This window comes from Delphinus delphis, chromosome 3, assembly GCF_949987515.2.
Source record: "Delphinus delphis chromosome 3, mDelDel1.2, whole genome shotgun sequence".
Classification (NCBI taxonomy): Eukaryota; Metazoa; Chordata; class Mammalia; order Artiodactyla; family Delphinidae; genus Delphinus; species Delphinus delphis.
In genome coordinates this window covers 6,918,682-6,933,632 of record NC_082685.1, presented here as the reverse complement: position 1 = coordinate 6,933,632, position 14,951 = coordinate 6,918,682, and the positions used below count along the sequence as shown (strand labels likewise).

The 14,951-nt window shown below is 41.0% G+C and overlaps 1 protein-coding gene across 1 annotated transcript; it reads right to left on the bottom strand.

The window, feature by feature from the left end:
* Window positions 1-6,774: 6,774 nt before the first annotated feature.
* On the bottom strand, window positions 6,775-13,644 carry ZNF557 (zinc finger protein 557). Its single transcript, XM_069540509.1, is given in 10 exon segments — window positions 6,775-7,106; window positions 7,109-7,162; window positions 7,165-7,275; window positions 7,278-7,310; window positions 7,313-7,541; window positions 8,022-8,104; window positions 8,464-8,562; window positions 12,240-12,363; window positions 12,989-13,077; window positions 13,614-13,644. Coding segments are annotated over 10 exon segments (1,185 nt in total).
* Window positions 13,645-14,951: the final 1,307 nt, after the last annotated feature.

Below are 14,951 nucleotides of genomic sequence, written 5' to 3'. Positions count from 1 at the left end.
CAAGATATATGACTAATTAACTGTGGGAAAAATGATGAGATGTCTCTCTCATGTTTATGGAACATTGTATGAGTCCAATCTTAGCAAGTCGGAGAGAGAGATTTTACTGGTGGCCTTGAAAAGGCTATGAAAAGGACTACTTGTAAGGAACTGTGGCAGCCCCAGGACCTTAGAGTGGCCTCCAACGAATAGCTGGTACAAAGCTGGTGTCATCTGTCCCCAAACCTGGAGGTAATGAACTCTACCAACAGTCTGAATGCACTTGGGAGCCTATTCTTCCCCAGTCGAGCCTCCGTATGAGGATGCAGCCTGATTGCAGTTTTGAGAGACAATGAGACCTAGCTAAGGGGTGCCCAGACTCCTGCCTGGTCCACAGAAATTGTGTAACAATAAATGTGTGTGTTGTTTCAAGTTGTTAAATTTGTTACACAGCAATAGAAAACTAATACAAATTAGGAGTTTGGGATTAACTCCTAGTGTGTATACATAGATACACACTATTCTGTATAAAATAGATAACCAACAAGGACCTACTGTATAGCACAGGGAAATATACTCAATATCTTCTAATAACCTATAATGAAAGAGAGTCTAAAAAGAATCTATCTATCTATCTATCTATTATCTATCTATCTGAATTACTTTGCTGTGCACCTGAAACTGACACAACATTGTAAATCAACTCTATTTCAATAAAAATTTTCATGAGAAAAAAAGTAGAAAACTAATACAATAGCAGAGTTACCCGATTCGAGATATCTTGTAGATTAAGAGTTATTTTGTGTATGGGGCATAGAGGGTCCTTGCTACGTGTTAGCTAATACTCATCACCAGCGTTGATATTGTCAAGATGCTCCTGGCAGAAGGCATCCTCATGTGCCAGTCTTTGTTTTTAAATGTGAAGCCTCATTTTCTTTTAAATTGATGTATAACTGACATACATTATGTTAGTTTCAGATGCACAACATAATGGTTCAATATTTATATATACTATGAAATTATCACCACGATAAATTTAGTTAACATCTGTCACCATACATAGTTACATTTTTTTTTCTTGTGATGAGGACTTTTAAGATCTCCTGTCTTAGCAACGTTCAAATATACAAGAGTATCATTAACTGTATCACCATGCTGTACATTACATCCCCAGGAATTATTTATTTTATAGCTATAAGTCTGTACCTTGTGACCCCCTTCACTCATTTCACCCACCCCCACCCCTTTATAGGTTATTAAAAAATATTGAGGGGCTTCCCTGGTGGCGCAGTGGTTGAGAGTCCGCCTGCCGATGCAGGGGACACGGGTTCGTGCCCTGGTCTGGGAAGATCCCATATGCTGCGGAGCGGCTGGGCCCGTGAGCCATGGCCGCTGAGCCTGCACGTCCGGAGCCTGTGCTCCGCAACGGGAGAGGCCACAACAGTGAGAGGCCCGCGAACCGCAAAAACAAAACAAAACAAACAAACAAACAAACAAAATATATATATATAGTCCACTGTGCTATACAGTAGGTCCTTGTTGTCTACCTATTTTATATATAGTGGTGTGTATATGTTAATCCCAAACTCCTAATTTATCTCTCCCTGTATCTTTGTTTTAAATTTTTTGCTTTGTCGTCTTTATTATTGCCCTCATTCTACTTGTTTATTGTGTTGTTCTGTTTATAATTTCTTAAGCTGGATATTGGTCTCATTTGTTTTCAGCTTTTTTTTTTCTTTTCAATTGTAGGCATCTCAGGTTGTACATTTCTGACTATGAAAACAGAAATAAGAAAGTTATATACAGTATGTTAGAAGTGATCTGTTCTAGGAGGAAAATACAGAGAAAGTGGGTATGGAGTGTATTAGTTTCCTAGGGCTGCCTTAACAAAATACCACAGACTGGGTGGTTTAAACCACAGAAATCTTTTTTCTCACAGTGTTGGAGGCTGAAGGTCCCAGATCCAGATGCTGGCTGATTCAGATCCTGGGGAGAGCTTTCTTTCTGGCTTGCAGATGGCTGCTTTCTTGTTGCATCCTCACATGGCCTTTCAGTGGGAAAGAGAGTGAGCTATCTGGTGTCTCCTCTTATAAGGAAACAAATCCTACTGGATTTGGCCCCTGCTGACTTCATTTAACTTTAATTACTTCCTTAGAAGCACCATCTCCAAATACAGCCACACTGGGTGTTAGGGCTTCAACATATGAATTCTGGGGGGACACATTCAGTCCGTTACAGGGGGGCTGAGGGGTTGCATTTTTAAATAAGATGACCACAGAAACAGTGACTGTTGGGCAAGTGATCATGATTTTCACAAATGTCATGGCTATCATGTTTAAGAAATTTCCCTTGTTCTGAGTGAATCATTTTGTAGTTGGATTCTAGAAGATCGATTTATGGTTCTTAATGGGAGGATGAAAGAAATCAAGCGCTAATTGACTTAAATGTCTAATTGGTGATGGTGGGTTTCAGAGGATGGTCATCAGGCGAGGCATTTTAACAAGAGCTTGAAGCCACAAAGAGATGAAAAGATGATTCTGCTGGCCAGCGCCAACAGACAGTTCACTGCAATCATTAACTGTTTTTGCTCTGTTATCTGGGTTGTGAACAAAGAAATGAGCCTGAAATGTAGATGCTTCTCATATATTGTAACCAGGCTGTTTGACACCATACTAGGATCCCAGTTTCTTTTTAGTCACCCCATGTCCATGGGGACCACCTGTTACCAAAACAAATGTGAATTAACGTCTCTCATACTGATGACTATAGAGAGCATTCCCATTTCTTGCTTTTACTTTGTTGTTATTTTGGGTTTGGGTCCTCTGGTTAGTTGATACATATGCTGAAAGAAAAAGAAATTCCTTTCTGGATTAGTTAACCAATGTGTACTCTACAATCAGTACCTGCAGGTTACAAAACAAAGTACTGCCTCACTGGTTACTACCCTTGTTTCTAGAAACATTTTGGTTTGTGGGTTTAGAGTGGTGAAACACTGCCATCTTCAGAGCGTATTTGGGAATTTAAAAGAAGGGTGTTCTACAGGTGTTTTTGTTTTTAGCCTTTGGAAAAATGGATCAAAGTAGCAGAAAATCCTAATTCAAATGGGCTAGAGAGATTACAAAATCATGATGATAAGGATCCTTTCAGATGTTTTGCTTCTCTTCTGTTTCTCTCTCTCTCTTTCTCTCTCTGTCTCTCTAGCAGAATGCTTAAGAGTACTGATTCTGGAGTGAGATTGTCAGATTTTTAATCTCTTAGGAGCTGCGTGACCTTGGGCAAGTCATTTAATCCCTCTGTGCCTCCCTGTCTCGGTTTCCTCATCTGAAAAATCGCATCGTAACTCAGGTTCTCTGAAAAGCAGACACCAAAACAGACTCAGATGTGTGGATAAATGGGAAAAGGAGCTCTCAGCGCAGTGCTGAGAAAGTCTCTGTAAGGCCAATGGGGTGCCCCAGGGCAAAGAGTGCCTGTCAGAGGGGTCCTGCATTGGGCAGAAATGACCTGGCTCTGGTCCTCCCATCCATCAGGCTCAGGTATTAGTTGGGAGCAGCCCAGGGACAACGTGGCTTTGGTGTGAACCCTGAAGCAGGTCTGAAGGTGCAGCAGCTGGAGGTGGTCAATTTATTGTATCCCCATGACAGGTTCTCAAAAAGGGAGATCTGAGCAGCGCATGACGGCTGAAAAAAGGGATAATGATATCTTCCTTATAGGGATGGTGAGAGGGTTAAATGAGTTAATACCTGAAAGCCCTTAGCACAATGCCTGGTGATTGAAGTGTGAATTTATATGCTTTTCTATCACATTGGGGAAGTAGTGCAAATTCCTATTTTATTCACTGTTTGTTTATCAGGAAGGGAGTTTGGATTTGGATCAAATGCTAAGCTGATGGCTTCTGTTTGTCCCTCCCCAGGACCACTCTCCATGCTATTTCACCATGTTCTCTGCCCACAAAGGCCGACCTATGTGGACTGCAACAGGCACCCTTGCCCTCTGGCTTCAGTGGGTTCTGACAGTAACGTTGCTCTTCATTGTCAAGGTGGAGACCTGGAAGGGTGGAGAGTGGGGAGAGGGAGGGCGGGGTAGTTATTCCCCTGGCTGATTTCTTGTGTTACCGAGTCCAAGCTCGTACTGCTCGCTGCATGGCAGGCCAAAATATCGAGAGATGAGTTGTTGGGTCAAGGAATAGCGACTTTATTCAGAAAGCCAGCAGACCGAGAAGATGGTGGGCTAGGTCCCAAAGAACCATCTTGCCCAGGTTTGGATGCTAGTTTCTTTTATAGAACAAAGAGTGGGAGGTGAGGAGGTAAAGTAAAAAAGGCAGTAAGTTGTTGCAAATATCAATATTTCTTGGTTCTGGCCAGATTCTTGAGGGGATGTGTTAATTTCTTCCTTCCTGCAGCCATTCACAGGTGGGCTGGTCAGGAGGTTTCCTGTGAGCTAAAAAAAGAGGTATAATAGTTTAGCTTCGTGCTCTTCACCTGGGAAGCAGGGTTCCCAGAGATGGGCCATTATGTATAATTTAAGCTTATAGGCAACATCCCTTTGTAATAGAATACAAAGGTTCTTCCCTATTACAACACTGAAGCTTACTCTTTGGTCTAAGTTGCTGCCTTTCTAGAAGCCATCCACCATGCCATGAAGATACTCAAGCAGCCCCAGGGAAAGGTCCATGTGGAGGGGAACTGGATTAATTCACTTCCCCCTTATTATGGTATGTGATTGCCATTTTCCCCACATCTTGGCCATTACATGATCTTATTAAACTTAAAAAAAAATTCTCATTGATAAATGATGAAAGGAATTTTGGTGTTTCACTTTATAGTTTTCTTTTTATGAGAGCCATTTGAATTTTTTGGTGAACGGTGTGTTCTTAAAATTCGCCCTTTTCTCTCATGGATTCTTGGTCTTTTTCTTATTGCTTGGTAGGAGTTCTTTAATTTTAATAAATTAGCCTTTGTGATGAGTTGCATTTCCCTCTGTCTTTTGTCTTTGCCATGTGGGGTCTTTTTGGTTTGTTTGTTTTAATGAACACAAATTTATTACTTTTTAACTTGTGGCTTCTTGTTTGGTTGAGGGTGTTGGTTGCTGGTGTTTCTACCAATTCTTATTTTGGGACAAAGAGAGGAAGTATTCTGGGACTCTGTTTGTCACTTAGGTTGGAGAACCTAGTGGGTTGCCTCTTGAACACTTGTTGAGATTCTGATCATCGCTGGGGATACTCACATCTTGTCTTGGGAAGACAAGAGAAGCAGGCTGGGGTGTGGTTTGGGTGAGGATGGTGTGGTGTTTCCTGGGTGTCCTTTCTTCTTTGGCGTGTAGGGGATTGGTTGTTCCTTTCGGGGGTTTCCATCATCATTTACGTTGGATGCATATGGATCGTTTGATGAAGTTCTTCTGTCTCTAATGTTGGGATAAGTGGGGGTGGGGTGTCATAGGCTGAGGCTCCTGCCATTTCTGGTCTGGAGATCTGGGGGGGGGTGGTTATTGCTTGGCGCTCTTATCTTTTCTAGTGTTGGGTGGACTTGACACAGTTACTGGCTGGAGATTCTCTTGTCTCTAGTTTGGGGACAAGTTTGGGGGCATTAGATGGGGCTCCACTTATCTCTGGTTGGGGGGCTGAAAGGGTCACTCTCTGGGACTCCCCTTGTCTGTATTGTTGGTATAGGTTGGGTGGGTTACTGGAGTGAGTTGCCCATTCTCTAGTGATGCAGGGAAGCTGAAGGAGTCCCTTCTGGGGCTGCTGTCATTTCTAGAATTTGAAGTGACTATGGGGTGCTTGTTGGAATTCCCAACATCTCTCATTTTGAAGGAATAGAGGTGTTGCTTGTTAGGACCCTGTCTTTTATGCTTGGGGTGACTGGGGGATTGCTACCTGAGATCCTGTTGCCTCTAGTGTTGGGAGGGGACGGGTGGTCACTTCATAGGGCTTCTGTAAGCTCCAGAGTTGGATGCAGACTTTGAGCATCACCTTGTGGGCTTCCTATAAGCTCTAGTCTTAGAGGGTGAGCTGGGGGGTCACTTGCTGTGTCTCCTCCAACACCCCTAGTTTTGGGGGGTCGGTTCAATGAGATTTTAGAACATTCTTTTAAAAAATTTTAGATTTCCAAAGAAGTTATAAAACCACACAGGGTGTTTTATATGGTCAATATTTACTCATGTTTTATGCTTCCTGCTGACCTCCATCTGGCTGCATCTTTTTATTTGTTTTATTTATTTATTTATGGCTGTGTTGGGTCTTCATTGATGCATGCGGGCTTTCTCTAGTTCTGGCTGTATCTTTTTGTTTGTTTATTTATGGCTGTGTTGGGTCTTCATTGATACGTGCGGGCTTTCTCTAGTTGTGGCGAGCAGAGACTACTCTTTGTTGTGGTGTGCGGGCTTCTCATTGTGGTGGCTTCTCTTGTTGTGGAGCACAGGCTCGAGGCGCGTGGGCTTCAGTAGTTGTGGCGCGCAGGCTTAGTTGCTCCGCAGCATGTGGGATTGTCCCGGACCAGGGATCAAACCCACGTCCCCTGCATTGGCAGGAGGATTCTTAACCACTGTGCCACCAGGGAAGTCCCCTGGCTGCATCTTGACTGCAACTTCATGAGGGAGCCTGAGCTAGAACTACATAGCTCATCTGTTTCTGAACTTCTGGTCTACATAAATTGTGAGATTATGTCTGTTGTTTTAAACCAATAAGTTTTGGGGCTCATTTGTTACACAACAGATAATTTACACATCCAGCGAGAGTTCCCAAGATGTCTGAGGGATGAGAGGTCAGCAAACGCTTTCCCAGAGCCACTGCATTCATATCTACCTATTATGGATTCTCTTGTGCACAGAAAGGTAGGAGTTACTACTGAAAGATTTCCCACAATGATTACATCCATAGGGTTTTTCTCCAGTGCGAGTTCTCATGTGTTTCTTAACAGATGAGAGATTATTAAAGGCTTTCCCACAGTCACTACATTTATAGGGTTTCTCTCTATTATGTGTTCTCTTGTGCACTGTAAGAGAAAAGCTACTGCTGCAGGATTTTCCACAATCATTAAATTCACAGGGTTTTTCTCCAGTATGAGTTCTCACATGCTGCATCAGATGTGAGCTCTTCCTAAAGGTTTTCCCACAATCACTGCATTCATAAATTTCTCCCCCATATGGATTCTATTGTACCCAGTAAGGAAGGACCTCATGCTGAAGGCTTTCCACACTGATTACATTCATAATGATTCTCCCTTGTATGAATTCTCCTGTGCCTTTTGAGGATACATCTGGTGCGGAAAACATGAAAACACTGGTTACATGAATAGGGGTTTCTCCAGTGTGAGTTCTCACATGCAGTCTGAGGGATTATTGAAGGTTTTCCCACAGTTGTTGCATCCATAGGGTTTTTCCCCATTATGTATTCTCTTATGAACAGTGAGGTATGATCTGCTGCTGAAGGATTTGCCACATTGATTACAATGATAGGGTTCTTCTCCAGTATGAATTGTCTTCTGCTGAGTAAGGTTTAATTTTATGCTGAAGACTTTAAAACACTGATTACATTCCTTGAGCTTCACTCCAAGAAGACGTTTCTCCTGTTGATTATGAGATGAATGACAACTATAATTTACAGTACTTTTAATATTCAATGCTATCATAGGAATTCTCCCTCCCAGGGACTCTGTTATATATAAAATTATTATAATTTGTGTGTTTGCTACACTGAGTGCTTGTATATGGTTTCTGCTAGTCTGAGTTCTTAGAAGCTAAAAAAGATAGATGTTTTGCCACATCAAAGCCTTTATCCTATTCACAGAGCATTTTCTGATAAGTTTAAGACTGATTTATGTTTGAAACACTCAATATCTGAGTCACATTTATGCAAACAATTACTTGTAGGAATGCTCAAAGAAAAAATAATTTTGGAGATAACTTATACTTTACTCCAAATTCACAACAGTTTCATGGTATCTCTCCAGAGGTAACATTTTCTCTTGGGAAAATGACTCTCTTGGTAACTTTGTGGCTTTTCTAATTTATGGCATCTTTCCACTGTGGAAAATCAGAACTCTTACTATTGTGATACCTTTAGATTGCTCTTTTCTAAAAACATGCTGCTTAGAAGTTAACCCTTTGGCTTTAAGTAGAACCTCCAAATCTGAAAAAAATTGAAAATAAATTTAAGTTGATGAGAAAAGAAAAGGTATAAAGCATATATTAGTGAAGGCAGACCCTTCACTAAGGGATTAGGGTTTTTTAGGAGGTTTGCAATAAGAGGGACATGGGTATGAAGTTTTAGGTATTCATCTGAAGCCAAAATAAGGTGTGAGATGATGAACAGAAAGTTAAAGAGAAAGGAAAAGAAAGTACACAAGGAAGCTCATACCAAATGGTCTTGGACTTGTCAGAAAAAAAGGGCATTTTACAGTGTTTCCCAGGACATTTCCTAATGTAATACTAAACTCCCAAGCCACGGGAGATATTCCTCACAAGGAGTCATATCTACCTTGTACTCACCTGGACAGGTGTCTGGGGTAATTCCTCTCTCCTCTGTCATCACTTTATCTTCTTGCTCCAATTTGGAGATCTGACTGGGTTTATCAATTTGATTACCAATATATGGAGAAAGCATACATGATATAGGGAGACTATGCAGGGGAAAACAGTGAAACTGAAGCCAACACTTCTGAAGATGAGCAGGCAGGAGCAATGGAATATTTATCCCTAAATTTGAATAATATAGTAACCACTTATCTTTCATAAAAAAAATGTAAGTGTCCTCAGTCAATATATCTAGGGTGATTTGGGGATAACTGGTTCCAGAAGCTCATGCACAAATTCAAATGCAGACTTAAAAGCCCCAAAACTTTTATCCATAGTCAGGGCATGGAATAGATCTTCAGTTCATAGGGAAGAGATTAGATTACCCATGCGGGTAGGGACCATATGTGTCTCATTCTCCACTGTATTCCTAATTCCTAGCACAGACCTATGTACACAGAGGTGCTTAAGAAAAGACTTGTGAAATGAACCTATCTATGAAACAGAAACAGAATCATGGACATAGAGAACAGACTGGTGGCTGCCAAGGGGGATGGGGATGGGGGAGGAATGGAGTGGGAGGTTGGGGTTAGCAGATGTAAGCTTTTATATATAGAATGGATAAACAACAAGGTCCTACTGTACAGCAGAGAGAACTATATTCAATATCCTATGATAAATCATAATGGAAAAGGATATATATATATAAAGAATGTATATATGTGTATAATTGAATCACTTTGCTCAACAGCAGTAATTAACATAACATTGTAAATCAGCTATACTTCAATAAAAAAAGACTTGTGAGAAGTGATGTCAGTAAAAATGGTGGAGCAGGGAACCCCCAGAGTCCAATACACCACAGAAAAACAGCAAATAAACTGGCAAAAACTGTCAGCATCAACTTTATTGAAAGTCTTGGAAGTTATCGTAAGTTTACAGCAATCAGGAAAATACTTAATCAAGACCAAAAGGTGAATCTGGTAAGAGAGCTTTGTGACATTTTCACTAACCCTGGCCTCATCACCTGCTCCTCACTTTGGCAGCCACACTGAAATCAACAGTCTGCGTTCCTAGTATTGGTGGGAGCAGAATGGATCTTGTGCTCAAAGAATTGTGGTTGTTTGTTTTGACCTATCTGGTGGCTCCTGAAGGATTGGCTCAAAGGGTTTGCTTTTATTTTGTCTGACTTCAAACTCTCCCAGGGCTGAGGTGGCAACAGGGAATGGAGGACCAGAGCATGGGCTGAACACATTTAAATATATCAGCCACTGCTGCCTGGGGCAAGGGAAAATCATTGAAGCAAATGTAAGACTAACCAAAAGGTCTGGGAGCAAAAGTAGGGAATTAGATGCTTTGGAGAAAAAGGGCTTTGAAAAGCTCTCACATATTCCTAGGAATATAGAAGGCCATGCACATAGCCACAGCTGGGTACAGTTGGGTACATGTTCAGGAAAGACCTGAGAAGGCACTAAGACCTCACCTCTGATTGACCTTCGGGCTCTGCACAAGCAAGAAGTAAAGGCTAAAGTAGAGTTGTAAACTGCCTGTTTTGAAGGCATGGTCCTACATACACACAGAGACCATCTAAAAAGACTGAGAGTTTGGGGATTCCAGGTGTTTAAGGGAATCTATGACAAATCACTAGCTGACCATTAAGCTAACAGAATAGAGATTTCAGTGGCCACACACAACAAACACAGACATTACAAAATTAGTTCAGAAATGTCACCAAACAACACCAACAGCAACAAGTAACAACAAGCCTTGGGGATGGGGGAATCTTTGATTTATGGAATTGCCATATTATAATATTCCAAATGTACAGTTTTCAATAAAATAATTATGAGGCATGCAAAGAAACAAAAAAAGCATGGCCCATTACAGGAAAAGAAAATTAATAGAAACTGTCCCCTAGGAAGGAACTTAGTAGACAAAGACTTCAGATCAGCTATTTCTAGTATGCTCAAAGAGTTAAAGGAAACCACATTCAAAGAACTAAAGGAAACTGAATTCTCACCAAATATACACCATCACAAAGAGAGAGAAATTTATAAAAAGGAGCCAAATATAAATTTGGGAGTTGACAAGTACAACAACTGAAATGAAAATTCAGTAGAGTAGTTCATTAGCAGACTTGATCTGGCAGGAGAAAGAATCAATGAACCTGAAGATAGATTAATTGATACTGCCAAATCTGAAGATGACAAAAAAAAAAAAAAAAAAGAAAAAAGAAAAAACAACAGAGCATAAGAAACCTTTGGGATACCATCAGACATCCAATATATGCATAATGGGATTCCTTTTATGCAGGAGAGACAGAGGAGACAGAGAAAGGGGAAGAAACAGTATTTGAAGAAAATAACGGCCCCCAAAATTCCCCAATTGATGAAAGTCATGAATCTACATATCTAAGAAACTTAAGAAACTCCAAACAGGATAAACTCAAAGAGATCCACACTGAGACATATAATAATCAAACTGTTGAAAGCCAAAGACAAAAAGAGTATCCTGAAAGCAGCTAGAGAGAAGAAACTCTTCATGTATAAGGGATAATCAATAAGATTAACAGCTGATTTCTCATCAGAAATCATGAAGGCCATAAGGCAGTGGAGCGACATATTCAAAGTACTTTGTTTTTTCAGCAAAACAAAAAAAACCTGTCACACAAGAACTCTATCTCTGGCAAAACTATCCTTCAAGAAAATGAAAAGACAATCCATAGAACTGAAAAAATATTTGTGGACCGTATATTTGACAAGGGTCCAGTATTCAGAATATATAAAGAACTCTTACAACTCAGCAACAAAAAGACAAATCAGTCCATCCCTCCCAAAATGGGCAAAGGACTTGAATAAATATTTCTCCAAAGAAGATATACAAATGACAAACAAGTATATGAAAAGATGATTGATCTCATTGTTCTCTAAAGAAATGAAAATAAAACCAACAATGAGATAGATACTACTTTGCACATACAAGGATGACTATAGTAATAAAAAAAAAAAAGAAAGAAAGAAGAGAAAAGAAAAATAAACAAGTGTTGGTGAGGATGTGGAGAACTGAAACTTTCATATATTGTTGTGGGAATGTAAATGGTGCAGCTACTATGGAGAACAGTTTGGAGGGTCCTCAAAAAGTTAACAGAATGACCATATGATTCAGCAATTCCATTCCTAGGTATACGCTCAAGAGAACTGAAAACAAGTGTTCAAGCAAAAATTTATACGTGAATGTTTGCAGCAGCCCTATTCACAATAGCCAAAAGGTAGAGACAACTCAGATGTCCATCAGCTGATAAGTGGATACTCAAAAAGTGGTTTATATATACAACAGAATAACATTCAACCATAAAACAAAGAATGAATCCATGCTACAGGATGGCTGAATCTTGAAAACATTATGCTAAGCAAAAGAAGCCACACACAAAGGCCATGTATTATATGATTCCATTTAGATGCAATGACTAGAAAAGGAAAATCCATAGGGACAGAGAGTAAATAAATGGTGGCCAGTGGCTGGGGCTAGACACGATGATCATGGGGTTTATTTCTGGTGTGATAAAAATGTTCTGGAATTAGATAGTAGTGATGGTTGCCCAACACTGTGACATTACTAAAAGTCATTGAATTGTACATTTAAAAATAGTAAAATGGTGAATTTTTCTGATCTGTTAATGTTATATGAATTTTTTTTAAAGTCTTGTTACCTGAGTCATTAAATAAATGCAGGAATGATGTTAGGCTTACCGAGTGATGCCAGGTTCCTGCAGTTCTCCAGCACCACATCTTTATACAGTGTTCTGTGAGAAGGGTCCAACAGTGCCCACTCTTCCTGGGTAAACTGTCTGGCCACATCCTTGAAGGTCACAAAGTGCTAAACCATCACTAACATCATGGCTAGCCAAGGACCACCTTCACCAAAGTTGAGAGGAAAAGGGCCGAGGATGACAGAACTAGGGATGAGAAACCCAAAGCACAAGTTGTGTAGACTGGGTTCTAAGCTCTGCTCTCATTTGCTTCTCAGCTCAGCCCTCAACGCTCACCTCCTGTCTACTTGTGCCCACTCCCGAGGTTCAATGCATCTCTAACATGCAGGTGATTTTCATTTCCTTTGAGAAAAAAAATGTGTGAGCTCCTGCAATCTTATTTCCCTCAATCTTCAAGTTTGAGCATAGGCCTGGGATACTGTCAAAATCAGAGAAACACTTGGTAAATGAATGAATGATTTCTCAATAGTCATCATCAATTTCTTGAGTTTAGGACACAGTCAAGTCTTTGCTTCAAAACTCTCAGCAGAACACGGTGTAGACAGTGACCCTGGAGGAAGCTCTACATTGCAGTAAATGCTGACATATGCTAACACTGTTTGGGTTGCCCCAAACCCTCCATCAGATGCCCAAAGACCTGATTTGGCTCTGATCCTGCAGGTCATTGAAGGATAACAAGTCCAACTTCTGGTCAAAGGAATAATGATTTGGAAACAGGAATATCTGACTCACCTGTAACCAGTTTGTCAGGAAGCCATTAGCCAACCCTTCCTCCTCTGTGCATCCTTTCTGGTGAGAGGCTGGGTATAGGGAAGACTGAGCTGGAGAAGAAGAAATGTCCCAAGAATCCAGGATTGCCCCCTGTTCTCACACTCACAAATCTGGAGGCTCCCTCACCTACTTGTGACTGACTGTATCCCCAACACACACACACACACACACACACACACACACACACACACACAGAGCTTTCATAAGAAACCAGAGCACAGCCCTGCCTCACCCACAGCCAGAAGAGAGGGCCAAGCATCTTAATGCACTCAAGGAAGAGATTATCATTCCCATTTCACAGATGAAGAAACTGAAGTTCGAGGGATATCATTGTTATTTTATCAAGTTTATAGAAAGAATCAGAGGTACAATTCAAAAGCTTCTGCACATTCACCACCAAGGTGACATCTCCACAGACACTCAAATCACCACAAAGTCCCAAAGCCCTGAACCACATAATCAGGTACCAGAGACCTCAGGGCTCCTGAGTCTCCACTCCTACCTCACCTGCTCAGCCCCCTGCCCTGCATGTGCTCTGTGGTGCAGGGGCCTTAAACGCCTGGGCTGTGAGGATCCCACAACTCACCACAAGTGGGGGATACAACCATGGTCGCCATCCTGTGATTCAGACAGTACGTTTTCCTGAACAACAGGGAGCAGAACAAGGACGATCCTCCTCTTATCCCCACAGTGCACTCAAGACAGGGCTCTGGAATAAACGGGAAAATATGAAGTCTTCACAGCCTCTCTTCCTCTCCAGTTTACTGAGGATGAATCTTTCTTAGCCTGTCTGTCATGTCCTCCTTCAAACTACTATATTTTAATACTGGGTCTTTATTTTGCTTAGCAGGTGATGAGCTCAGGATCACGTGATGGCAAAACGCGTCTGCCTCTGCCCACAATGGTAGCTACTTCTCCGTCCACCTTAAAACCTCACCTGTGCTGTGTCTCAGGGCACATTCTTCCCATCTACGTGGTTGTCACAAACACACTCCCAGCTACACTCCCTCATGTGTTTGTTTTGAGTGACTAAGGTTTGGGATAATTTTTCATGCAGCAATAGATAATGAATACAGCCTCACTTTTAGTAGGTGATCCTGCATCTCAAACCAGGGCTTGAACCTGTGTCCCCTGCATTGGCAGGTGGGTTCTTAATGACTGTGCCACCACGGAAGTCCCTCAATGAAGTATTTTTGGTAGTGAAATAAATCTATCCTAAGAGCAGTTTTCTTTCCAGTTACCACCCAGTCTCTCTCCCTCATCAGCCAAAGTTTTTTTTCACTTTATCTCATTTTCTCCCCTATTGCTCACTCCACACAGTACATTCTGGTTTTCTGGTTTCTACCAACAACAATCCAACGACAATGTCCTTGGTAGACTCCCTGGTGATATTATTCTAGTAACACAGATGCAGACTGCAACTATACTGATACTATTTCTTATCTATCAGATCAAGAAAAATCCTTTATTGAAAAGTCTGTCTGGAAAGGCACGCTCATACCCAGCTGGGGTACAACTCCTACAGAAGGAAATTTGTCACCATCAAGAAAAACTGCAAAACCTTTTACTTTTTTCTCCATCAATACCACTTCTAGGACTTTATCTCAAAGACACAGAGATAGTAAAAGACACGTGTAAGACTATTTAATGTGGCATTATTTGTAACAGCAAATGACTAGAAATGACACAAATGACCATCAATAGGGAACTGGTGGAATAAACTATGGGATATCCACATAATAAAGAATCATGTGACCATTAAAATATAAGCATATCTCTAGGTATTCATAGAGATAATTTTCCCCAGTAAATATAAGGGGGGAAAATCAAGGTACAAAACACTGTATGGAATGTTTCCTTTTTATAAGAAGGGAAAGGCCAGGAGATATCTCTCTCTCACACACACACACACACACCCCTACCT